Below are 23,447 nucleotides of genomic sequence, written 5' to 3' on the forward strand. Positions count from 1 at the left end.
GGCGGGCGGGAGGCTCGGGCTTCGTGATTTACGGGGCCGCCTGCTGCACCTTGCCAAGAAGTAGTTTTAACAGATGTTCGCGGGGACAGGAAACAAAAGGACGAGGGGATGTGGTGGGCCGAGGTGGCGGGGGGTGGGGGAACAGAGGCGTCACTGTCGGGTCTGCCGGGCAGACTGACAACTGGGGCGATGTCTCAAAGCCCCTCACATCCATCCGTCTCTCTGGGCGGATTAGCCGAGGCTCAGGGCCGAGGAATAAGGGGCGCGTTTGTTCCCAGTCTGGCTGTCTTGTCACTTATCAGGGAAGTAGGTCAAAGGGAAAAGAATGGAGGCCCTTGTGGCCGAGGCCGACGCCGCCCGGGCCGTGATTGGCGTTGACTCTGCAAACAGAAGGCAGCTGCTGTTCTCAGCCATGGACCGTGAATTTTTAACAGCAAGAAAATCGGATTGCACAGTCCCAGGAAATGGTGTCACAACTCCAAGCACCCACTTTTTTTTCTTCTTTTTGGAAATGAAGGTATAACTTGTGGGCAGTAAAACGCACCGTCTAAGTGTCCGCGGTGATCGGCTTTGACAGCTGTACGCGTCTGCCTCGCCGCCACCCCAGTCCGCATACAGAACATTTCCGGCCCCCGGAGAATTCCTGGGTGCCCTCTGCAGCCGCGTCCCCGCCCCGCCGGGGCAGCCCCGTCCTGACTTCTGTCACCATGGCTTAGTTTTGCCTATTCTGGGGCATCACAGAAATGGAACTGCACCGCACGTGCTCTTTTGTGTCTGAGCCCCAAGACTAACTTCTAAATCTAATAAAAGAGAAGAGGGGAGCACGCTGTATTCTTAGAAAGAGAAAACTGTCATCCTGGGGCCGGCAGTAAGACCAGGCGGCGCCTCCTGGGTGCCCTGGGGCCGCCGACGGAGAGCTGCGAGGCAGTCACTGTCCCCCAGCCCCAGCCCGTGCAGCGTCCCCCTCGCTGGTTCACCCGAGTCCAGCTCCCGCCCGGCCCCAGAGCTCAGCAGCTTCCTTCGCCTGTGGAGTTGGGTTCTGGGCTTGAGGTCCAGGCCGGGGAGCCCCCAGGCTGCCGCAGCCCGGCCCGCCGCATGCCCCTCATGCCCGCTCTGGCTTTGCGGACGGCTGCAGCTCCTCTGTCTTGGTTCCACGGACCGGGCCTCGGTGCGTCTACCCTCCCCAATTCCCAGAGCCCTGGAGGCGGTGAGCTGATGGCCCGCGTGTGCTGGGCTGACGCTGGGCCTCCGGTGTGTCCTCAGACCGAGGCCAGGAGGCTCTTTTTCACCCTTGGCCTCTTTTTTTTTTTTTTAAAGATTTTATTTATTTATTAACACAAGCATGGGGAGTGGAGAGGAAGAAGCAGGCTCCCAGCGGAGGAGCCTAATGTGGGGCTCGATCCCAGAACGCCGGAATCACGCCCTGAGTCGAAGGCAGACGCTTAACGACTGCGCCACCCAGGCGCCCCACCCTTGGCCTCTTACTCCAGCAGAAGTGGATGGTTTGCTCCCTTCCCACCCACCTTTCTGCCTTTGCCTGTGCTGCGCCCGTTGCCTAGAGTGCCCTTCCCCGTGGCTGCTCACCTCCTGTTCCCTCAGGCCTCCATTCAGGCAGCCCCGGTCCCTCTGGGGCATGTTTTAGGTTGCGCTCCCATGTCCACTGCGCCGGAGGGATCCCGGCTTCCCGTGGGACCAACGTCAGGCCCAGGAAAGATGCTGGGAAAGTTGAGTAGGTGCCTTCAAGAGCATTTGCCGTGGCAAGCGCTGAGGTTTTTGGTCATCCCGGAGTGGGCAACGACTTTGGTGACTGCGCCTTGTCCTCTCCCTGCCACCCTGGTTAGGTGGGATTCAGGGCATCTGATGTGGCCGTGACCTGACGAAATGCAAGATCTTCGGGTCTCATTGACCTGGGAGTATCAAGTGAGCTCACGTGTCCTAAAGCACCTTATCCATTGTAAGGTGCTAGGGCGCCTGGCTGGCTCCGTCAGTTAAGCATCCGACTCTTGACCCCAGCTCAGGTCTTGATCTCAGGGTTGTGAGTTCAAGCCCCACATTGAGCCCCATGCTGGGCGTGGAGCCTACTTTAAAAAGACAAAACAAAACAAAAAAACCTGTAAGGTGCAGTGCGCTTGAGTTAGGTCGAACTGCGTGAACCACGGGTGCCCCACCACCAGCCTCCTCCGTGGTTCTGGCCTCCACCGCCAGGGCAGGCTGGACAGTAGCAGTAAGAATGCTGCCCGGGGGTGCCGTGCAGGCACACTTCGGAGCGCCATATCACTGGGCCTCGTGGGAGCTGGGTAAGAGAGGGTCTGGGGCCAGCCTGCTTCAGAAGTTGGGGCAGTCAGAGCTTGCTCAAGGCCCCAGAAGAAGGGATAGCGGCAGGATTTGGACCCAAGCAGCCTGCCCTGTTCTGTCGGGGCCCCGGGGACTTTCACGTGCCATGGCACAGTGGGGTGTGGCCGTCACCACCTCCAGGAGCTGTGGGACAGGGTGTCATCGGGAGGAAGAAGGATTGCTGCTATTTACAGAGCACCTGGGCTCGGGAAGGCACTCTGTGTGCTTTTCTTGTTTTTTGGGTTTTTTAAAAAAAGATTTTATTTACTTGAGAGAGTGAGAGAGAGCATGAACAAGGGGTGGGGAGAAGCAGACTCCCCACTGAACGGGGAGCCTGATGCCGGTCTCGATCCCGGGACCCTGGGATCATGACCTGAGCTGACACAGACACTTAACCCACTGAGCCACCCCGGTGCCCTCTGTGCGGTTTTTTAGAGCTGAGCCACGTGCCCAGAGACGTGGGACCGGGCCTTTTCCATCATGTGAGCCCCTGTTTTATATCGTCCCGTATTTCCCCACGTTCCCGTATTTCAGGTGACCGGGTCGCCCACCTTTAATTGGTCCAACCAGCTGCATTTTGCTCTCCTGTCTCTCTCTCTCTCTCTCAAGACCCTCTGGCCTGGGTCGTGAAGAGAACGTGGCCTGAGGCCTTAGCCACTCCTGACTCTTACCTGTGAGGAGACAGAGGTCAAGTTGCTCACCCCAGGTCACTCAGTGAGGAGGTGTGGAGGTGTGGCTGGGAGCCGCGGTTGGGTGTGACCTTTGGGCTGTATGGCCTGTATGGTGAGCAGCCCCTGAGGGGCAGTGGGGAGGGCGGGTGGTAGAAGACCATGTGAGGGGCTGACTCCTGGTGATAGGAGAGGAAGGGGCTGGCTGCAAGGGAGGCACGAGGCTGGCACTGACTTTGCTGCCCTGGCCGCCCCAGGCCTCGAGGCAGAGGAGTGACTCCCCCATTTTAGAGCTGTGCAGATGGAGGCCTGGACCCCGGGCAGAGGCGTCTGCCCGGCCGCTCTTGGTGGGCGACAGCCCTCCCACACGCTCAGGGAAGGCCCGGGGTGGGCTGTGCAGGCAGACAGCTGCTCGGGCCTCAGGTTTCCAGTGGAGCCAGTGCCTGGCCCGGCCACTTCCCCTGTGGTCACTCGGCACGGTCTCCTGGGCTATGACGCCGGGCTGTGGTCTCCGTGCTTGTCCAACAGCTTACCCCAGGGGGCCATGGAGAAACTTAATCAATTGCTAAAAACAAAAATAAGTTGGCTGCCTACCAGCTGTGAAGCTGTTTATGGCCTCAGAGACGGTAGTGTGGAGGGCGGCCTGCGCTGGGACCTGGCTCTGCCTGCACAAAGTCACAGGTGGGGGGCAGCGAGGGGGGTTGGGGCTGGAGGGAGACAGGAGGCTCCGCTTCCCGAGTGCAGCGTGATGAAAAGAAGCCGGTAGAAGCAGCCGCCCTGGGGTGGTGTGAGCCTCTGAGTGGGGACCGTCCTTTCTTGGAGATGCATTTGGTTCAAAGGGGACAGTTGTGATGTCCACTCTGCCCGCTGGGAGGGCCAGGCCTGATGCTGGGTGGCGGGTAGGGGGGAACGCAGGGCCTGGTCGGTCCACATCCTGGGACGTGTGGTTTTGCTCATCATGAAAAATACTTTCCTATGTTGGGGTGCAGAGGGGATTAACCGTTAAGGATCTTCCAGGTCTCCATGCTGGACCCCCTGGCAGGGGGCTCTCCTCCTGGGCTGTCCGGGGGGCTGTGGATCCTTCTGCCCCATCCTTCCTCCTGTGATTCTTCTCTCCCACTCGGCTCAGAACCTGGAGGCCAAATAGGTCAGCCCTGTGTGGCCGTTCCATTCCCACTGGTCGGCCAGTGAGAAAGCCTTGTCCCCAGAGGCCAGCCCCTCCCCCCACCGCTGGAACCATGAGGCCTCTCGGCATAAGCCAGGCACCAGGTTTTAAAGTCTTGATGTTTTCTTGTTGAAAAGTAACATTTGCGTTCACCCTCGAAAGGAAACCATCACACAAAAGAACAGTAAATAGAGACCACCCGTAACCGTGACATTGCTTCCCAGAGATGACCGCTGCTAACTTTTGGCTGTTTCTCGCTCCTCTGTCCCCTCTGCTTGCATTCAGATCTGGGTTTGCACGATGTCTTTTAGCGCGGGACCCCCGTCGGGCCTGACCTCCTCCACTGCTCGGAGGGCATACCTCCCCCAGCCCTACTCCAGAGCCCGGTGCTTTCGTGGGCCCTTCATTTATTTGATGTTCTCGCTTTGTGGGATATTGACGTTGCCTGCAGGCCCTTCTCCGTGGGTTTGGGTTTTGCTGTGATCGCGAGGCCACGATGACCCTGGGCAGCCAGGAATCTGTGACCAGGAATCCACGTGCATTTCTAGCAGCTGCTTCGGGCTGGGTTCTCAGAGGGGAAATGGCTGGGGCAGAGGGTCCCCGAGCCACACTGCCGTCCAGGAAGTGCGTGCTGGGCACCGTCCTCTGGGAGGCGGGGGCCCTGCTGCAGCCCCGCTGCGCGGCCGGCATTTTCCACCTGCGGTACCTTCTTCCGGTTACGCTTCTCTCCTGTTTGCTGCTGGGGTCTGGGCGGCTTTCTTCTTGACTTAGATGCCTTTCAGTGAACTTAAAAAAGTGCAGACTTTATCTCGTACAGCAGTTTTAGGTTTACAGGAAAGTCGAGCGGAGGGTCCCGAGAGCTCCTGTGTATCTGCTCTCCTGACACGGTTTCCGCCGTCACTAGGACGGGCCGTCTCATGTTGTGAAAGGCACGCATACTTGTCGGCCGAGGGTCCGCAAACCTCCATGGCCCGTGGGCCGAGTGGCTTGCGGCCTATATTATTTTATTATTATTTTTTAATTATTTTTTTAAAGATTTTTTATTTATTTATTCGACAGAGATAGAGACAGCCAGCGAGAGAGGGAACACAAGCAGGGGGAGTGGGAGAGGAAGAAGCAGGCTCATAGTGGAAGAGCCTGATGTGGGGCTCGATCCCAGAACGCCGGGATCACGCCCTGAGCCGAAGGCAGACGCTTAACCGCTGTGCCACCCAGGCGCCCCTCCCGGCCTATTTTAGTGCAGCCTTGGAGCTCAGAATGGTTTGGACATTTTTGCATGGTTGAAAAGAGACTCACCAGAAGAATGTTTTGTAACGTGGGAAGAGCAGAGGACATTCGAATTTCGGTGTCCCTACGTGAAGTCTGGCTCGCACCCCTCTGCTCATGCGCTGTCTGCGGCAGCTTTCGCGCTACGATGCTGAGCTGGCCGCTGGCGACAGGGGGGTCGTGACCTGCAGAGCCTAGCGCGCTGACGGCTGGTCCTTTACGGAAAACGTGTGCAGACCCCCGCTGGAGACCAGAAGGAAGACCGGGAAAGGTCCAAAGATAGCCACTGTGGACATTTGCGTGTGTTTCCTGCCAGGCTTTTGTTCCAGGGAGGCTTTGTTTGTCTTGTGGCTGGGCTCCTGCTGCATGCACAGCATGCTGTTTGCACGAGGCTTCCTTGTAGATAGCGGTGGGCGCAGAGCTGCCCCCGCATCCCGTGGGTCAGCCCCATTCCCGTCCATCCTGGCTGCAGCAATGACCTGGCCACACTGCTCCCCCTGCCTGGGGTCCCCCCACCCCTTGGACCTGCCTGTCCTTCCACAGAACCTCTCACCTCTACTCCCCACCTCTTGTGGGCTGCACTGTGTCCCCCAAAAAGACATGCTGAATCCCCGGAACCTGTGAATGTGACCTAACTCGGAAACAGGGTCTTTGCAGGTGTAATCAAGTTAAGATGAGGTCATACTGGAGTAGGGTGGGCCCTGAATCCGGTAGCCAGTGACTTTATAAGAGGGGAATTGAGGCACAGAGACACAGGGGAGGAGACTGTATGAGCACAGAGGGAGAGGTTGGAGTGGTGAAACCACAAGCCAAGGAACATCCAGGGATTGCTGGTAACCGCCAGAAGCTGAAAGAGGCAAGGACGTCTCCCCCAGAGCCTTCAGAGGGACATGGGCCTGCCAGCACCTGGAGTTTTGACTTCTGGCCTCCAGAACCATGAAGGGGTCCGTTTCCGCTGTCACAAGCCCCCCGTTTGTGCTGATGTGTAATGGCAGCCTTTTCCTGAATCTCCTCTGGTCTGTGCGACCCGCAGGACGGTGTCCTGTGATGGCAGGCAGCTTGGTCCGGAGGGGTGTTGGCTGGGAGGGATGGTGTTGAACTTGACATGCCTGTGACATTGGGCCATCCCTCAGGTCTGCTGTTCTGTTTTGAGAACGCCGGCTGCCAGGAAGGCTGTGCCCCGGCCTGGCCTGTGGTCCGTGCCCTGCGCTTGGCCCCAGGACAGGGGCGCTGCCCTTCTTTCCTGCGTGTGTGCGTGCAGGGAGGAAGGGGAGAGGTCAGGAGTCCGCCCGCAGGAGGCTCCGGGGACTGCTGCCCAGCCAGCGAGGGGAAGGGTTCACTTTCCTTGGCAGCGGTGTGGGGCCGGCTATTGGTTTAAACAACCCCAAAGAAAACCATTTGGCCAAACTGTTAGTTTCTAAACAATTTACTTCCCTGGTGTTTAAACAAACTCCTACCCAGGATCTGTGTCTGGTCCCAGGGAGGGGGGTGGCCTCTCCTCCTCCTGGCCCGGTATAGTGCCCTGCACCCACCCAGGTGGCCCGAGGCCAGGTTTGCCGCTCAGACCACCCTGCAAACAGCCTTGGAGGTCATCTGTGGGCAGCAGCCTCTGCGAGCCGCCAGCACGGAGCCCAGGCCGGGGGTTCTCTCTCCGCAGCTGCCCCCCGCCGGCCTGTCCTGGACAGAATGCTCCCCCCTCCGTGCTTGAGGCGATAGGCTGGGCTCTGGCTCTCACCTCGAGTGTCCCTGTCTTCCAGGCAAAGCTCAAATAAAGACTTCAAAGGCTCTGCAGCCCAGGGGGTGTCAGACACCCCCCCTTGGAGTCAATTATCACCTACAGATTTATCCTGGCATTTAATTACTGCCTCAGCCACAGAGACTTAATTCTAAGGGATGCTGATAATGGGGTTCCCTGGCAATGGGGTGTGCTGGAGGCTTTATACTGACCTGGGTAATGGAGGGCTGGGGCCAGGCACACTTAGTCCCTGATGGCTCTGTGGCCCTTGGGGACGCTCTGCCGGAATCTAGTACGTGGTCACAGCTGCATGAGTCCGAGGTTCTTGGAGCCGGATTCCCCGGTCTCAGCCGGCCCCCTTAGCAGGCCCACCTGTAACCCCAGCTCTCCTTCCTAGTCCCCGTTCACTGATGGTCTCCCTCACTGAAGGTCTCTGCCCTGTGACCGCAGGAGTACCGTGGCGGTGGCTCCTGTGTCTGTTTTGCCCACCCCCACCCCGGTTGCTGGTCCAGGGCCTGGTCTAAAGTAGATGCCTACAGAGATAGTGGCTGGCGGGTGACCACGCTAGCTGGGCGGCGCATCGGCCTCGGGCTTCCTGTGTGAGATCCAGGTGTTTGTGGGACCTCATTTTTCCACTTGCTCCTGTGTGCCCTTGGTCGGGGAGCTTGACCTGTCTGTGCATCAGGCTCCTCGTCAGTAAGATGGGGCATAATCATACCTCCGGGACTGGTGTGTGGATCACGCTGTCTTAGGTGATTGTGTCTGGAGGACCATAGGAACGGGGGTGGGTGAGACAGGCACGAAACGTGTTTTGCGGGGCTGCCTGGGGAGCTCAGTCGTTTAGGCTCAGTTCATGATCTCAGGGTCGTGAGATTGAGCCCCGCATTAGGCTCCCTGCTCAGCACGCAGCCAGCTTGGAATTCTTGCTCCCTCTCCCTCCGCCCCTCCTCCCGCTCGTACGCGCTCTCTCTCTCTCTCTCTCTCTCTCAAATAAATAAATAAAAAATTTTTTAGAAAGTGTGTTTTGGGACAGAGCATCGTTTTCCCTTGGGGACCAGTGTTTTCTCTAGGGAGGAAGTGCCGCTTGAAGTCACGTGGGGTTTGACACACACCCTTGGACAGTGAGCTGCCCCGGCCTCAGCTTGGGAGCCTGATGGTCTCTTCGGACAGTTCTGCAGATGCCCTCTTGGACGGGGCTCTTCCTGGCTGTGCCCTGGGGGGCTTCCCCTGTCCCTCCCTGGTGGCAGATGAAGCTAGACCCCTGCATGGAGTCTGATTTATGGTTTCCTTGATGTCAGAGCTAAACAGAAAGTCAGACACCATCGGATTGGGCTGATTCTTCACTTTAAATGGGGAGACCAAAGCCCAGAGAGGGTTAGGCACCTGTCCAAAGTCACACAGAGAATTCTGCCTTGCATTCTCCCTGCTTGTCTTAGGCTGTCAGCACCTGCGCTGGGTGTGGGTCTGGGGTCTGCGGAGCCAAGGGGGCATGTGCCTGAATCCCAGTGAACCATTCAGTGTGGTGCCCGTGCCGAGGGGCAGAGCGTGTGTGGTGTGTGTGTGTGTGGTGTGCGGTGTGTGTGCGTGTGTGGTGTGTGTGGAGTGTGTGTGTGGTGCATGTGTGTGTGGTGTGCGTGTGTGATGTGTGCGTGTGTGGTGTGTGTGTGGTGTGCGGTGTGTGTGGTGTGGTGCGTGTGTGTGTGGTGCGCGTGTGTGTGGTGTGTGTGTGTGGTGTGTGTGGTGTGTGTGTGTGTGTGGTGTGTGTGGTGTGCACGTGTGGTGTGCACGTGTGTGTGGTGTGTGTGTGTGTGGTGTGTGCGTGTGCGTGTGTGGTTGTGTGTGTGGTGTGTGTGCGTGTGTGTGGGATGCATGTGTGTGTGTGGTGCGTGTGTGTGGTGCGTGTGTGTGGTGTGCGTGTGTGTGCATGTGTGTGTGTGTGGGGGGGATGTGTGTGGTGTGCGTGTGTGTGCGTGTGTGTGGGATGCGTGTGTGTGTGGTGCGTGTGTGGTGTGTGTGGTGTGCGTGTGTGTGTGGTGTGTGTGTGGTGTGTGTGTGGTGTGCGTGTGTGTGTGGTGTGCGTGTGTGGTGTGTGTGTGGTGTGCGTGGTGTGTGGTGTGTGTGTGTGGTGTGTGTGTGTGTGTGTGGTGTGTGTGTGTGTGTGTGTCTGTGCCGTCAGCCCATCTGCTGGGGTAAGGGTGGCAAGAAAGCTTCCTGGAGGAGGCAGAGGAGGAGGAGGAGGAGGAGGAGGTGGCGGCGGCATGTGTGACCAGGGCCTTGAAGGACAGGTCAGATGTCAACAGAACATTTTGGGAATGGAGCCCAGAGGAAGACAGTTTGTTGAAATTCAGAATTCCCCTCCCCTCCTTCCAACACATACCAACTCAGGAACAAATCTGAATTTGGGTCTCGGAGGTTTCCAAAGCAGACAGGCACTTGAGGTGCCTTCTGAGCACTGTCTGCCTCAGTTTCCCAGCCCTGGGCTCATAAAGCCATTGCTGGCATGTGTGCGCCCTCTAGTGGAGGAATTGGATTATGAGCTCTGGGCCTTGGGGCAGGACAGTGAGGATCTGAGTCCCACCCTTACTTGAAAAGCCGGGCAGGGGACCCCAGGTGGACTCTGCAAGGCACCGGGCTCCGAGGGCTCTGCCACCGTGGCAGGGAGCTGGCGCCGGGTACAGGAGAGCATCTGCTGTTTGAGGGCTGTGGCTTGACCAGGCAGCTGGCTGCAGAGGCTGGGCCTAGGGGCCTGAGTTTGACGGATGTGCCTGGCTGGTTCCGTCCCTGTCCCCATCCTGCGTTGCTGCATAATTGAGGTGGGTCGTTCCCCATTCTGGGCCTTTCATCAGACCAGGCAAGTGGCGAAGGGGACGGAGTGTGAAGCAGCCCTTTTACAGTGGTTGAAGTCAGGTGGCTGTGTGGCTTTCAGCTGGTTGCTTGACTTCTCTGTGCCTACGTGGTCTCATCTGTAAGATGATGATACAAACAGTGCTGGCCTCGTAGAGCCCTCATGAGGATGAACTAGTGACCATGTAGTAAGGTCTCGGCGAGTGTTACCCAAAGTCACCGGTTGTTGTGAGGAAACTCTGACCCCGGGAGCTGGCTGAGCCCCTCCCTGCCATGCCCAGCACAGGCCTCTGACCCCACTGCGTGTCCGTCCACAGGGGCCGAGGAGGTGCTGCTGCTGGCCCGGCGGACAGACCTGCGGAGGATCTCGCTGGACACGCCGGACTTTACCGACATCGTGCTGCAGGTTGATGACATCCGGCACGCCATTGCCATCGACTACGACCCGCTGGAGGGCTACGTCTACTGGACGGACGACGAGGTGCGGGCCATCCGCAGGGCATACCTGGACGGGTCGGGGGCACAGACGCTGGTCAACACCGAGATCAATGACCCTGACGGCATTGCGGTCGACTGGGTGGCCCGCAACCTCTACTGGACGGACACGGGCACCGACCGCATCGAGGTGACCCGTCTCAACGGCACCTCCCGCAAGATCCTGGTGTCCGAGGACCTGGACGAGCCCCGGGCCATCGTGCTGCACCCCGTGATGGGGTAAGGCTGGGGGGGTAGGCGGACCTCCCACCTGGCGGGGGCTGGAGCCAGGCCACCCGGAAGTGAGAGAGACTAGTGGTTCTGGAACTTTCTCTGGCATCAGAATCCCCTGGAGGAGGGCTTGTTCAAATGCAGGTGGCTGGGCCCTCTTCCCAGAGTTCCGATTCAGGAGGTCTGGGGTGGGGCCTGAGAACTTGAATTTCTCACCAGCTCCCTGGTGATGCTGCTGCCGCTGGTCCAGGGACCAGACTTTGAGAAGCTCTGACACAGGCTGTTGTGTATAAGTATACACGGCCTGGAGAGCTTGGGTGAGTCATTTCTTTCCTTGGGCCTCACCCTTCGCACCTGTAAAATGGAATGGTTCACCAGGGTGATTTCTAGGCTGATCACGGTACGCACTTATTGTGTATGGACCGGACCTCTTCTAAACATTATACACGGTGAATCTTTACCGCCTCCTCTCTTCCCATGAGGTGGGTTCAGTTGTACAGTAGAGGAAGCTGAAGCCCAGAGAGGGTAAGGGACTTGCCTAAGGTCACACAGCCAGGAGGTTGGGATTAGACCTGGCAGTGTGGCTCCAACTTTCCATTTTAGGATTCTGTGAGAACAGCTTCTCAATCGATGTAGGAGCCTTTCTGGGAACCTCAGCAGCTCAGGGGAGGGTAGCAGCCCCCTTCCTGGGGCTCATGACTGACAATGGGAAACTGGCAGATCCTGAGGGAGGAGGAACCATTGGAGCTCTTGGTGGGTGGAAGCCTCCAGCCCTCCTCGCAGGATACGGGCAGTGTCCTGGAGACAGCCTGGAGGAGGAGCTGGAAGGACAGGAGGGAGACCTGGGAGCTGTGCCTCGTGGGGAGTCGTAGGGCTGCCGTAACAGTAACCATGGTGACCGGCAGTGGCTGCCATCTGTGGTGCACCCACGGGCGTGAGGTGCTTGTCTCATTCCCCCCGGGGCTGAGGCTCAGAACATGCGCAGACCTGCTCGAGGTGCCTGCTGGCAGAGCTGGGCCTCTTGGCCTGTCTGCCTGTGAAGCCTGCGTTTTGCACGCGGGAGCCCTTCGGCTCTTTGAAGAAAGTTGCATTCCACCTGTCCTCCTCCCTGGTGCTTGGCCCCTCCAGCCCATGGGTCTCTCAGCAGGGCGTCTGCTGTCTGCCCACCTGCAGGACGGGAGAGGAGTCCCACCAGCCCCCTTCGAGTCCCAGGACCCTGTGTCGTGAAGCCCGCACTGTGGGCACCACTGTTTCCCGTGGAGCCCCCAGGCCTGCGTGCCGGGCTTGCATTCACCTGTCCAGTTAGCCAGCGTTTCCTCAGCACCTGCCATGGGATGGGGAGGGTGTGGTCCTCAGCCCCGGGGGTGCAGCAGGGACAAGACAGCGTCAAGGACGTGTGCTTCTTCTCCAGCCTCATGTACTGGACGGACTGGGGGGAAAACCCCAAAATCGAGTGCGCCCACCTGGACGGGCAGGAGCGACACATCCTGGTGAACACGTCCCTCGGCTGGCCCAACGGCCTGGCCCTGGACCTGCAGGAGGGAAAGCTGTACTGGGGGGATGCCAAGACGGACAAAATTGAGGTGAGTCATCCCCACCGGTGGGCGTTGGTTCCTGAAGCTGTTTAATATAGGCTGTGCCGTCTGGCACAGCCCGGCAGGTCTGGAGCCCTGAGTTTTAGGCAGAAGCCAGGCCTGGCCGCCCCTGCCGCCCGTCACGTGTACCAGGCAGGCATCAGACGGATGCCTCTGTTCTGCTGGGGTTTTTAAAAGATTTTATTTATATTAGAGAGAGAGAGAGCACGAGGGCGGTGCACGTGTGAGCGGGGTTGGGGGGGAGAGGGAGAGGAAGAGAGAATCCCAAGCAGGCTCTGCACTGAGTGTAGAGCCCGACGTGGGGCTCGATCTCATGATGCTGAAGCTATGACCTGAGCCCAATTCAAGAGTCGGACGCTTAACCAGCTGAGCCACCCAGGTGTCCCTGTGCTCTGCTATTTGGCCAAATAGCATCCTTGAAAAAATAATTTATCATGATACATTTCTGACACGCAAGAGGCCTTTAACAAGATGTGTGGCCGAGCGAAGCCACGACAGGGTCTACTATGGTTGTGTAAGATGTTTCCATGGGGAAGCTGGGCGAAGGACACGCGGGGGCTCCTTGAGTGACTTTTTGTGTGTCTTGAACTATTTCGAAATACAGAATCTTTGGTTTTAAATTTATTTATTTATTTTAGAGAGAGAGCAAGAGTTTGGGGGTAGGGGGAGGGCCAGAGGGAGAGGGAGACAGAGAATCCCAAGCAGACTCCCTGCTGAGCATGGAGGCCGTTGTGGGGCTCGATCTCATGACCCTGAGATCATGACCTGAGCCAAAATCAAGAGTTGGCCACTTAACTGAGCTACCCAGGCATCCCTCAAAATACAAAATCTTAATGAAAAATCCCATGCACGAACGCACCGTCCAGCTTAAGACAGAAAATCTTATGAACGTAGTTGGAGCCAGAGGTGACCACTGCTCTGAATTTGGTGATGCGTTCCCAAGACATTTTCTTTTACTACACGGGTATCTCCCCGAACGGTATGTAGTCTTGTTCTGCTTGATTCTACGTGATTAATTTAAGCACTGTCCACATGTGTTCTTTGGCAACTTGCTTTTTGCTCACAGGTGTATTTTTTTTGAGTCGCTCTTGATATGATAATTAAATTTGTTCCTGTAGCAGGGAAGCCCCCGACGTTTATGCCTCTCCTCGGTGTGGACGCCTCCCTCAGTTCTGGTCACTTCTGGATCATCCTCGTCTGCTTCTGGTCACATGACCGCTTATTGACATCCCCACCTAGGGGTCACCTTCTCGCCTGTCCTGGCTTCGCGGGGAGCCCCCCACCAGGCAGCTTGCGGGGGTGGGGATGGGAGCAAGGATACCGATGTGTGTCTGTGTCGCGGGGTTTCAAGCCATGCTGCTGAGCAGGAGCTGGAAGGGGACTCAGGGCTGGGTCGATGCCTCTCCCACGCAAGTTGCTGCCAGAGTGGCCGTTTCCCGTCAGAGTCCCTACAAACGACCTTGTTGCTAAAGCCAGTTTCTCCCGAGCCTCTGAGCCTGCAGGCAAGACCCTGGTTTCCGGCGGGGTCAGCCGACGAGGCTTCGTCTCCATGGACCCCACCCACCCCTGGGAGCTGGCTGGGGGGCTGGGGACGCATCGTGTGTCTAGTCGACACTGCCGGACATGTCACAGGCATGGCTCCATGTACGCCCATGGCAGGGTGCTGGGGTCGTCTACTGTGGCAACATACACGTCATCTACAGGGGTCATTTTAACCGTTTTAAAGTTCAGCAGCCTCTCATATATTCAGTGTTGAACTACAGCAGCCATCACCGCTACCTAGTTCCAGAACGTTTTCGTCACCCGGGACCCCGTACTCATTAAGCAGCCAGTCCCGTCTCCCCTCCTCAGCCCCCGGCGCCCACGGATCTCCTGTCTGTCGCTGCGGGCTTGGCTGTTCCGGACACTTCCTGTGAGCGCCGTCATCCGGCGTGCAGCCTTTCGGGCCTGGCTTCCTCGCGCAGCACAGTGTTTTCGGGATTCGTCCGCGCGGTGGCCCCCGTCGGCCTTCCGGTTTTATGGCAGAGTAACTTCGGTTGCGTGGATGGACCGCACGTCATCCACCCGTCTGTTGGTGGACGTTCGGGTTGTTGCCCCTTCTGGCCGCCGTGAGCAGTGCTGTCGGAGCTCTGTGTGCAAGTCTTTGTTTGAGCGCCTGTTGTTCGTTCTCTTGGGCACGTACCGAGGAGCGGATTTGCTGGGTCGTGTAGGAATTTCATGTGTGATTCGCTGAGGAACCGTCAGACTGGCCCATGGTCTGCACCGTCCTGCGCTCTCCCGCTAGCAGCGGACGAGTGTTCTGCTCTCAGCGCGGCCTCGGCCTCTGTAACGTTCCATGTCCTTTATCGTGATCGTAGCCGTCCCGGTGGCTGCGCGGTGGTGTCTCCTGGGTTTGATTTGCATTTTCCTGGTGACATTGAGCACCTTCTGTGTGTTTGTCCCACAATAGTGTTTGGAAGCATGTGGCATGGTCCCCGTTTGTGGATGAGAAACTGAGGTCTGGGGGGACGGTACGTTGCTCAGGGTCATGAGGCTAGTGGGGAGTTTTGATTTTCCACTTTTATTATTTTTTATTTTTTAAAGATTTTATTTATTTATTTGGCAGAGAGAGAGACAGCCAGCGAGAGAGGGCACACAAGCAGGGGGAGTGGGAGAGGAAGAAGCAGGCTCATAGCGGAGGAGCCTGATGTGGGGCTCGATCCCAGGACCCTGGAATCACGCCCTGAGCCGAAGGCAGACGCTTAACGACTGAGCCACCCAGGTGCCCCTGATTTTCCACTTTTAGAATCAATCCACACGCAAAGCCTGGAGACAGTGTCAGGCTCCGCACAGAATCTGAACGTTATCCTCTCGGTAACGGCTAAGCAGAAGGGACAGAAGGTAGGTGGCACGAGGCTGGGGAGAGGTAGGAGCACAGTTCTGAGGGTAACCAACAGAGGGACTGAAGACAGTCCGGCATGGCAGCGCGAGGGTGAGGGAGGCCCCAAGTAAGGGACGGAGTCTTCGCCGGCACGGAGACTACGCGGGCAAACCAGGAACGCGCACAATGAGCACGCTACCTGTCTGTCTGGAGCTAATCACCAGGAAGTGTGAAGAGAGAGGCTGCAGAACAGAAGTATTTAGGAATCTTAATCAGCAGACTTGGGAAATGTAGACGTGTATGTGTTCTCAAACTGCACGATCGAGGGTCCCTTTCTTTCCCTGCTTGGGCTCTGGTGGCACACAGTTTGGGAATGCCGGCACCAGCAGGGACCGTCGCTGCCGCCTCCCGTGCATTGGGGGCTGACCCTAGCCACAGGGTTTGTGCTGGGCACCCCCTCGGCCCCTTCCCTGCTGTGGGGCTGCTGACGTGCACGAACATGGAGACAGTCCTCCATGTAAACTCAGTGCGTCTTTTCCCCCCAGTGGGAGATGTCCCAGGTGAGTCCTGGGTGCTCTCGGGTCGTGCTGGCTTCTCAGGCTCCAGCATTCTCTCCAGGGCGGAAATACCCCAGACACAGGGGTGGACATTTTGGAGGTGGCCCGAGCGTGCTAGGGGCCTTGCCTCGTGTTCCTGCTGTGGCCTCCTGGCCCTCGCTCTCGGGTGCCGGGGTTTGCCGCTGAGCACCTGGTGAGCGCCAGCTCTGTTCTAGGTGCCTGGGCCCCTTTGGTGCGTGTGCCCAACAGTGGTTCCTCTGGTGCGCCTCTCAGGACCAAGCTTCGGGTCAGGCCACCAGCTTCGTGCAGAAGCCCCTGCTGGAGTGCTGGAGGTCACAGAGGATTCCGAGGGCTTCCGGGGGAACCACTGAGGGACCAGGGGCCGTGTCTACTTTTCGGTTTCCAGGTGGGAGGGATGGTCAGGAGAGGTGTAAACGGGGCTAGGACAGCAACAGGACGTGCTTCTAGCAGTGGTAATGTTTCCAAGAAATTATGCTCAGTGACCATGGAACGGCCGGGCCACGTGCTAAGGAGCCAGAGTGCTGGCCTCGGGCCTGCCTCGCACGGTTGCCTTTGATGGCGAGAACGGAGTCCGTGTGGCCTGTTGTGCGCACGGCCTGGCTCTGAACGCAGAGGGAAGGCGCTGGAGGAAAGGAACTGTAGACGGTGATAAACTGGCTGCCCCTTTGAAGAGGTAATCGGGCTCCCGTGTTCCGCCCACCAGGCCCCCCGAGAAGGACTTGATAGGGCAGCTGTGGCTAATCCCTTGATGAACTGGGAGGAGATCAAAGGTCTGCAGAGGCCGGGCTGATGAAACGGGGATCCATCTGGATGGCACTAGCGGCGCAGAGATGCGACTTACAGAACAAGGCCGAATCGCGGGCTGCCCTGCAGGTGGGGCCTCCGCCGGCCTTGTCTGTGACAGCTGTCCTGGACATCAGGCTCAGCCCCGCCCCCAGGGCAGCCCCTCAGCTGGCCAGCTAGCTGCCATCGTGACAGTTGGGAGTGGCGGGGTGGCTCCCCCGGTGGGGGTGGGCTTATGCTGCTCCCTCCAGGCTCACTCTGGGAGGTGCCCCCGACCTCCCCAACTCCTGCAGACTAGAGCCACGTGGGGTGGGTGGGGGCTGAGGTCCATGGACGCAGCCCCCCATTCCCTTCTGTGTCCTCACAGCTGCCTCTGCTTCATGTTCCACCCTCCTGGGCTAGGAATTCCCTGGGACACCTCCTTACCTGTCTTCCTGGGGCTAGAGCCCTTGGGCCGGAGGGTCCTGCCTCATGGGTGCCCTTAGTTCTCGTGTGCAGCCCTTCCCACAGCCGCGCCCTCAGGACCAGGCCTCCAGCGTTCCTACGGCCCACCATTTGCTTGTGCATTTTCCCCTCCCCTCCCCTGCCCTGCTGGGCTCTGCACCCCGAGAGCACTTTCCCTCCCCTCCCCTGCCCTGCTGGGCTCCGCACCCCGAGAGCACTTTCCTTCCCCTGCCCCGCTGCTGGTCTTAGGTCTCATGTCACAAGGGTCAACCGGATTCATAAAAGCAACCAGGGCTCATTGTCTCCCTAAGCTATTTCTACCCAGTGGCCATTGGGCCCTGCACTTCTCTCCTGCTCCCGGCAGACGCCAGGCCCTTTCTGCCTCTGTCCCTGCTGCTTGGCAGACACCAGGCTCGTGACAGCCCAGCGTGCCCCCGCCCCCAGGCAGCTCCTTCCCTCCCAGGCGCCCTCTGAGCCCACATGCCCAGCTGCCCCCTCCCTCGGAAGCCCAGACTTACCTCCTGTCACGTGCTGTGGTCTCGTGCATGGGGACGATTCACCTTCTGCAAAATGCTGACATCCCGGTTCCCGCCTGGAGGCCGCTTCTCCTGGCCAGAAGCTGCAGCAGCTTCGACGCCCGTCCAGTGCTCGCGCTCTGGCTTAGCGTACAGATCGTCAGCATCGTCACCGTCACCACCACTTGTTTGTGAGTGGCCCTGGCCCCCAAAGCAGACGGGAGCTCTCGGGTCCAGCTTGCCCAGGGTCTCCATGCTGACGGTGGGCACGGACTCAGGACACCGGGTCTGTATTGAGGGGGCCCGCCCCACACTCTGTCTGTGGCTCCCACTTCCCCTTTCCCCTGGCCGCTCAGAGTTCCCATCATGTCCCCCCAGCCCCCTCCGCACCCCTTGGCGAGCACCTGTTCATTCCTCAGCATCCACAGTGGCTGCCTTGTGCTGGAAGAGCCGCAAAGACAGACCCGCACCCTGATGGGGCAGGTGCCCTAGAGGGGAGACAGACCCGGGCTAACGGGACAGCAGCAGCACATCGCAGGGCAGCGGCAGCACGTCGCAGGCTGTCCGCGCTCTAGAGGGTCGCCGAGGAGGGGATTGGGGCGGGGGCGGGGGTGACAGCCTAGCTCCCCAGACAGCGCCTCAGCTGCTTCTCTAGCCGCGTCTGTTCCGCAGCCCTGCCTTCTCTCACTTGTGCAGATTCTCTTGCCTTCTGTTTCTAGAACGGGGGAGGAATCGCGCCCATTAGCAGTGCTGACACAGGCAAAGCATTAAAGCAGCCGGGCACACACATCGTGACACGTGTCCGTGGAGGGTGGTCTCAGCTGTTACCTGACTCAGAGCAGGGACTGGTCTTGGCCCTTTGAGTCTTTCTGAAGCTTCATCCTCGGCCGTTTCCCTCTGGGCTGCTCGGACTCGAGGATGGAACAAGCAGGGGTCTTGCAGGCCGACCCAGGCTCTTTAGCCTGTTTCTGCGGCAGGAAGCGTCGCCTGTGCGTGGCTTGCCACGGACTTGCTGGGGGCCCCCCCCAGATCATCTGGGTTCTCTGAGGCCCCCTGCTGTCTCACTCTGGCCAGGACAGTGACATCTGCCGTCCAGGGTTGGCTCTCAGATGGAGTACCCCATCCACGCACCTGGGGGGCGGGCTGGCGGGCTGAGGATAAGTCACAGACTGAGAAGTTACATACATCTCTGTCTCCCCGCTCCTGACACGTACTGGGTCAATGGAGGGGACTTCCGGTACAACCAGAATGAATGCTCGGCACAAGAGTGGTGGTTACAAGGCCTGGTGGCTGTGTCCCTCGTCCCCCAGGGAAGAAGTGAGGGCATGGGGCTCCCGCGCAGCTGAGCCGTGTGCCTGTGCACACGAGTGTGTGTTTAAGATCTTTTTGTTCCGTGAAACAACATAATCAGGGCAGTTTTAATTTCGGTGGTTATGTCTGCCTGTGATAATCATTCCTTCAGAAAACAGAAGCCTTTTCCCTTGAAACGTGTGCTTTCAAAGCATTGGTCTTGGGCTCCTATCTCTCCGCATGGTGGCTTTCTGGGGCCCACCGTTTTGTGGGCCTCCCTGTGGACCTCCGTGGGTGCTGCCCCTCCGAGCGCCGCTGAGGGTGGGCTTCTTTGGGACCTGCAGGGGTCTGCTCTGCTCGTCCCACCTCTCTGCCGCCCCCTCCCCAACCCCAGACCCGGGCACGGAGCGCGGAGGCGGCCCAGCGCAGGAGGACGGAAGCCAAAGGTCAGAGAGAGCAAGGCTGGCCCCGGGCATCTCTGGCATCTGGCGTGGTCGTTTTTGACATAACTTCTTGGAGAGACGTCCAGTTTCCTTTCCTGAAAATCGAGGGCACAAGCGCTTCGATTCTAGGGCAGGGGTCAGACTCTACAGCCTGTGCGCCTGACTGCCTGCGTTTGTACCACGCTCAAAACGACAGTGGTTTTCACACTTTTAAATGATGGGAAAAAATCGAAAGTAAAGTAGTATTTCATGACGTGTGAAAATGACACGAAATTTAAATTTCCGCGTCCACAAAGTTATTTTTGTTTCTTGCACTAACGACGTCCTGTTGGCACACAGCCATGCTCGCTCACTTAACACACACTCTGCGGTTGCTCTTGCACGACCATATGGCCGCAAAGCTGGAAATATTTATGATCCTCTGCAGGAAGAGTTTGCCAGCCCCTGACCTGGAAAATCTGACTCCCATACTCTCCCCTGGCTCCAGCTTTCTTGGGTGCGCAAAATCGATTCCAGTATGCCTGAATTCTGTTTGGACGCGTTACCCTTGCAGGAGTCCGATGGACACGTGCCCCGCGTCTCGTCTCCTCACCCTCGGCTCCTCTCCAGGCTGTAGGAAAGCTGGGATGTTGAAATGCATGTGCTCCCTGTAGACAGGCCACACGGGTGCTCTGGGACTGGGGAAAGGCCTGGTCCAGCAGGGCTACTTTTACAGATGGGGCTGGATTTGCTCACGCTGAAAGCTGAAATAGAAGGCTTCCATAGAAAACCACTTCGGGCTCGTGTATTTTTCTCAAGTGTTAGAGTCTTAATGGAGAGCCTGCGAGGTGCTTCCTGGGTTCTCTAGTTGGTGTGGAAGGGGAGCGGGGTGGGGGAGCAGCTTCCGAGTAGAGGGGATCCTGCGCTCGCGGTGGGTACAGCTGGGCAGCCAAGGAGGGGGCAGAGGCGGGGAGAGAGGAGGCGCTGCCAGTTGGCACCGTCATCCTTGTTGGCCCCGCGTCCTCCGTGGGCTTGTTTTCCTTGTTCTTGAGCCAGGAAAAAGGTACTTCCTTGCCTCAGTTCAATAGAACGTGTATTTATTACGTCTGGAATTCAGTTATTAAAGAAAATTGAGAAAATATGGAAATACCGAAGGACGAGGAGAGTTCTTACAGAGGTGGTGGTGACATTTTGGTGCATTAAAGCTGAGTCTTTTTTTCTAGATGTGGATGATTTTCTTGGTATGAATGTCCTGCAGGTGTGGACCGCTTCTCCCGCCCCCGCCCCGGCGCGGCCCCCGTTATCCGGAGCCCAGGAAGAGCAAGGGTCCCCAGGCCTTGCTTGAGCCCCACCCCTGAGGGGATGTATTCTTGGAGATAGTCTTTCTCTTCTCCCAACCTCACCTCCTAGGCCACGAGCCCAGGATGAGACCCCCTGCTGGGGACAAGTTTTGAGCTGAGCGTTCTCTGAGGGCCGGTGCCCAAACCGTTTGGAAGAGTTAGTCCCTCACCTCCGTTTACTGCACGGAGCGCGGAGGGGCCAGGAGTGGTACCCGGAAATGAACACACAAATCCGTACAACCTGGGCTCCTCCCTCCAGGTGAGGCTGGCAGCTCCCCAGCTCTCGGTACAAGGGCATCCCCCCATCCCGCATTCTCCCCTGGGCAGTGCGTTGGAACCCCCTGCGGGGAGATGCTTTCAGGATCTATACCTGGGCCGATGCCCCCACTTCTGCCTGAATTGCCTCAGATTGGGGCCCAGGCGTTGTTCTGTCTTTGGTCAAGTTGCCTGGATGACGTCAGCTGCTCCCCTCAGTTACAGGTGGAGAAACTGAGGTCCACGGGGCGCAGGGGCTTGCTGGGCCTGGCCCAGAGCTGCCCACCCCTCCCGGGTGACCTAGCAGCTTTGTCCTGCGCTGTCCTACAGCAGAGGACCCAAGTCTCTTCTGTTCAGCATGAATTTGATCTGTCTTCTGTTCTCACCGCCTGCAAAACACAGGGGTTGTTGCTTTTCTGAGGAGCTGGAAATATCGTCTGGCTGCAGGAGGCCTGTTGGGACTTGTCATGTCTCTTTCATCCTGGCCCGAGAGCCAGAGAATCTCCACATGGTGTTTTATCGAGTCTTCCTTTCAGCATAAACCGCTGTAGGATCATCTGTCGTCGGAATCCCATGTTACCCCACTTGTGTGTTTCAGTTGGTTAAGGCGTTTTTACGTCTGGCAGCGGTTTTCTCCTTTGTGGCTTTTGTGGTTAATGCTTTTAATCAGCACCGATTCTTCAAGAAAAAGAGTTTGCTTTCATATCTCAGAGTCAGTGGCCACTAGTGTGTGGGGGGTGGGAAGCGTCTTAAGAATGACGGGCTCAGACTCAAGGCCAGAAGTGCCCTCAGAGTCCATCTGGTCCTGACCAAGCAAGGCATCGGTCCACAGGCCAGTGGGAGGTCTTGCCCAGGGCCCACGCGTGTTAGTAATCCAGCCTCTGGAAACTCCAGTCCACGTCGAGCGTGTGATTTGAAGCCTTCCGGTGCTGCGTGCAGGCGGATGTGGCTATCAGAGCCTGCGCCTGCTCTGAGACCTGCTCCTTGGTCCTGCAGGCAGCCACTGCTGGTCAGTCCCCAACGGGAAGGGAGAGGACAGCCGTCTGCCTCGCCTGGCCCTCTCAGCACAGTGTCCGTGCTCAGCTAGGGGAGGCTGCGGGAGAGCCCTGAACCAGCCCCATCCCAGAAAACGTCATTTGTCCAGCTCTGCCAGGGAGCCACGGCACCTAGCTTCGTATCATGGCCTCACAGGGTGCAGACAGAGCCGAGCATCCCAGGCGTTGAGCGGGTCTCGTTTCAGGCCCGAGGCCAGTTCTTACCTCTGTCTGCTCTCCTGCAGGTGATCAACGTCGACGGGACAAAGAGGCGGACGCTCCTGGAGGACAAGCTCCCACACATTTTCGGGTTCACGCTGCTGGGGGACTTCATCTACTGGACCGACTGGCAGAGGCGCAGCATTGAGCGTGTGCACAAGGTCAAGGCCAGCCGGGACGTCATCATCGACCAGCTGCCCGACCTGATGGGGCTGAAGGCCGTGAACGTGGCCAAGGTTGTCGGTGAGTCTGTTCAGCCTCCAGCCGCGGGTGAGCCAAGCCGACTGGCACCAGGAAGAAGCAGTGGGCTCATGGCTGCCCTTCAGTCCACGGGCGCCCACCCCGGGGGTTGGCGGGACAGGATATGGTGAGATCTGGGTAAGGACAGGTGGGAATGGACGTGGCATCTCGGCCGGGGATATTGACTGGGTAGGGGTTGTGAACGGGCGCTGCTGGCGATGATTATTATAATCACGGCTAATGTTTGTTAAGTGCCTGCTGTGTGCCAGGCTCTGGCAAAGAGCCTTCGTGCCCGAAGCAACCCCCTACTCTAATTACAGCATTGCCCCATTTACACTGGGAAGAAGGAGGGACGCATGGCCCCGTCAGTGATGCGGCTGAGCTCGGGACTCACTCCAGTCTGCCTCAGCCTCATCACTGGGGTGGCTGTGATTGTTGTCCAGTGTGGCCAGGCTGGACCTTCAAACACATACCTGTTTTTTTTTTTTTTAAGATTGTATTTATGCATTTGAAAGAGAGACAGCATGAGGGGAGGGAGGGGCAGAGGAAGAGAGAGAGGGACAAGCAGGCTCCTCGCTGAGCACAGAGCCCGATGTGGGGCTTGATCCCTGCACCCCAAGATCATGACCCGAGCTGAAGTCAGATCCTTAACCGACTGAGCCACCCACCCAGGCACCCCAAATACACACCTTTTATCTAAAAGCCAGGATCTGCAAAAAGCTCGCTTAACATGATTTGTCTCTTTATGAAAAGGATTCCAAATGTGGGTCATCAGGCTACCCTGGAGAGAGTAGAGTCCAGGTGTGGTAGGGGCAGGACCGCGTGCTCCATGCGGGCTGGGGCTCTGTTCCCAGTGGGGGCCTCTGCACCTCCTACAGCACCAGCACATCGGGGAGCTCACAGACCTCTCCTGGGTGAATGAATGAATAAATGAATGAGCAGAGAGGATCCAGTGCTTGTCCTCGGGTAGCTCCCAGTCTCCCAGTCTAGACGGTGAGACACTCTTAGCTCTACTGGCAGGCAGTGGCTCCAGCTGGGATGGTAGGGACGCCTGGCTCTAACACACACGGGAGGTCACTTGAGCTTGGAATTTAGGGAGCAGGTGGGGGCAAGGTTGACCAGGCTGAGGGGCAGCTGCTCAAAGGTGGAGGCAGG

At 58.2% G+C, this 23,447-nt stretch overlaps 1 protein-coding gene across 1 annotated transcript in view; it reads left to right on the forward strand.

Moving 5' to 3' along the window:
- Positions 1 to 23,447, forward strand: part of LRP5 (LDL receptor related protein 5) — a 131,382-nt gene that overhangs the window by 76,245 nt on the left and 31,690 nt on the right. The window contains 3 exon segments of the mRNA XM_040638785.1: positions 10,330 to 10,726; positions 12,129 to 12,300; positions 22,079 to 22,295. Coding sequence (XP_040494719.1) covers positions 10,330 to 10,726; positions 12,129 to 12,300; positions 22,079 to 22,295 — 786 coding nt within the window.

Source organism: Ursus maritimus, unplaced genomic scaffold (genome assembly GCF_017311325.1).
Source record: "Ursus maritimus isolate PB19 unplaced genomic scaffold, ASM1731132v1 scaffold_23, whole genome shotgun sequence".
Lineage (NCBI taxonomy): Eukaryota > Metazoa > Chordata > Mammalia > Carnivora > Ursidae > Ursus > Ursus maritimus.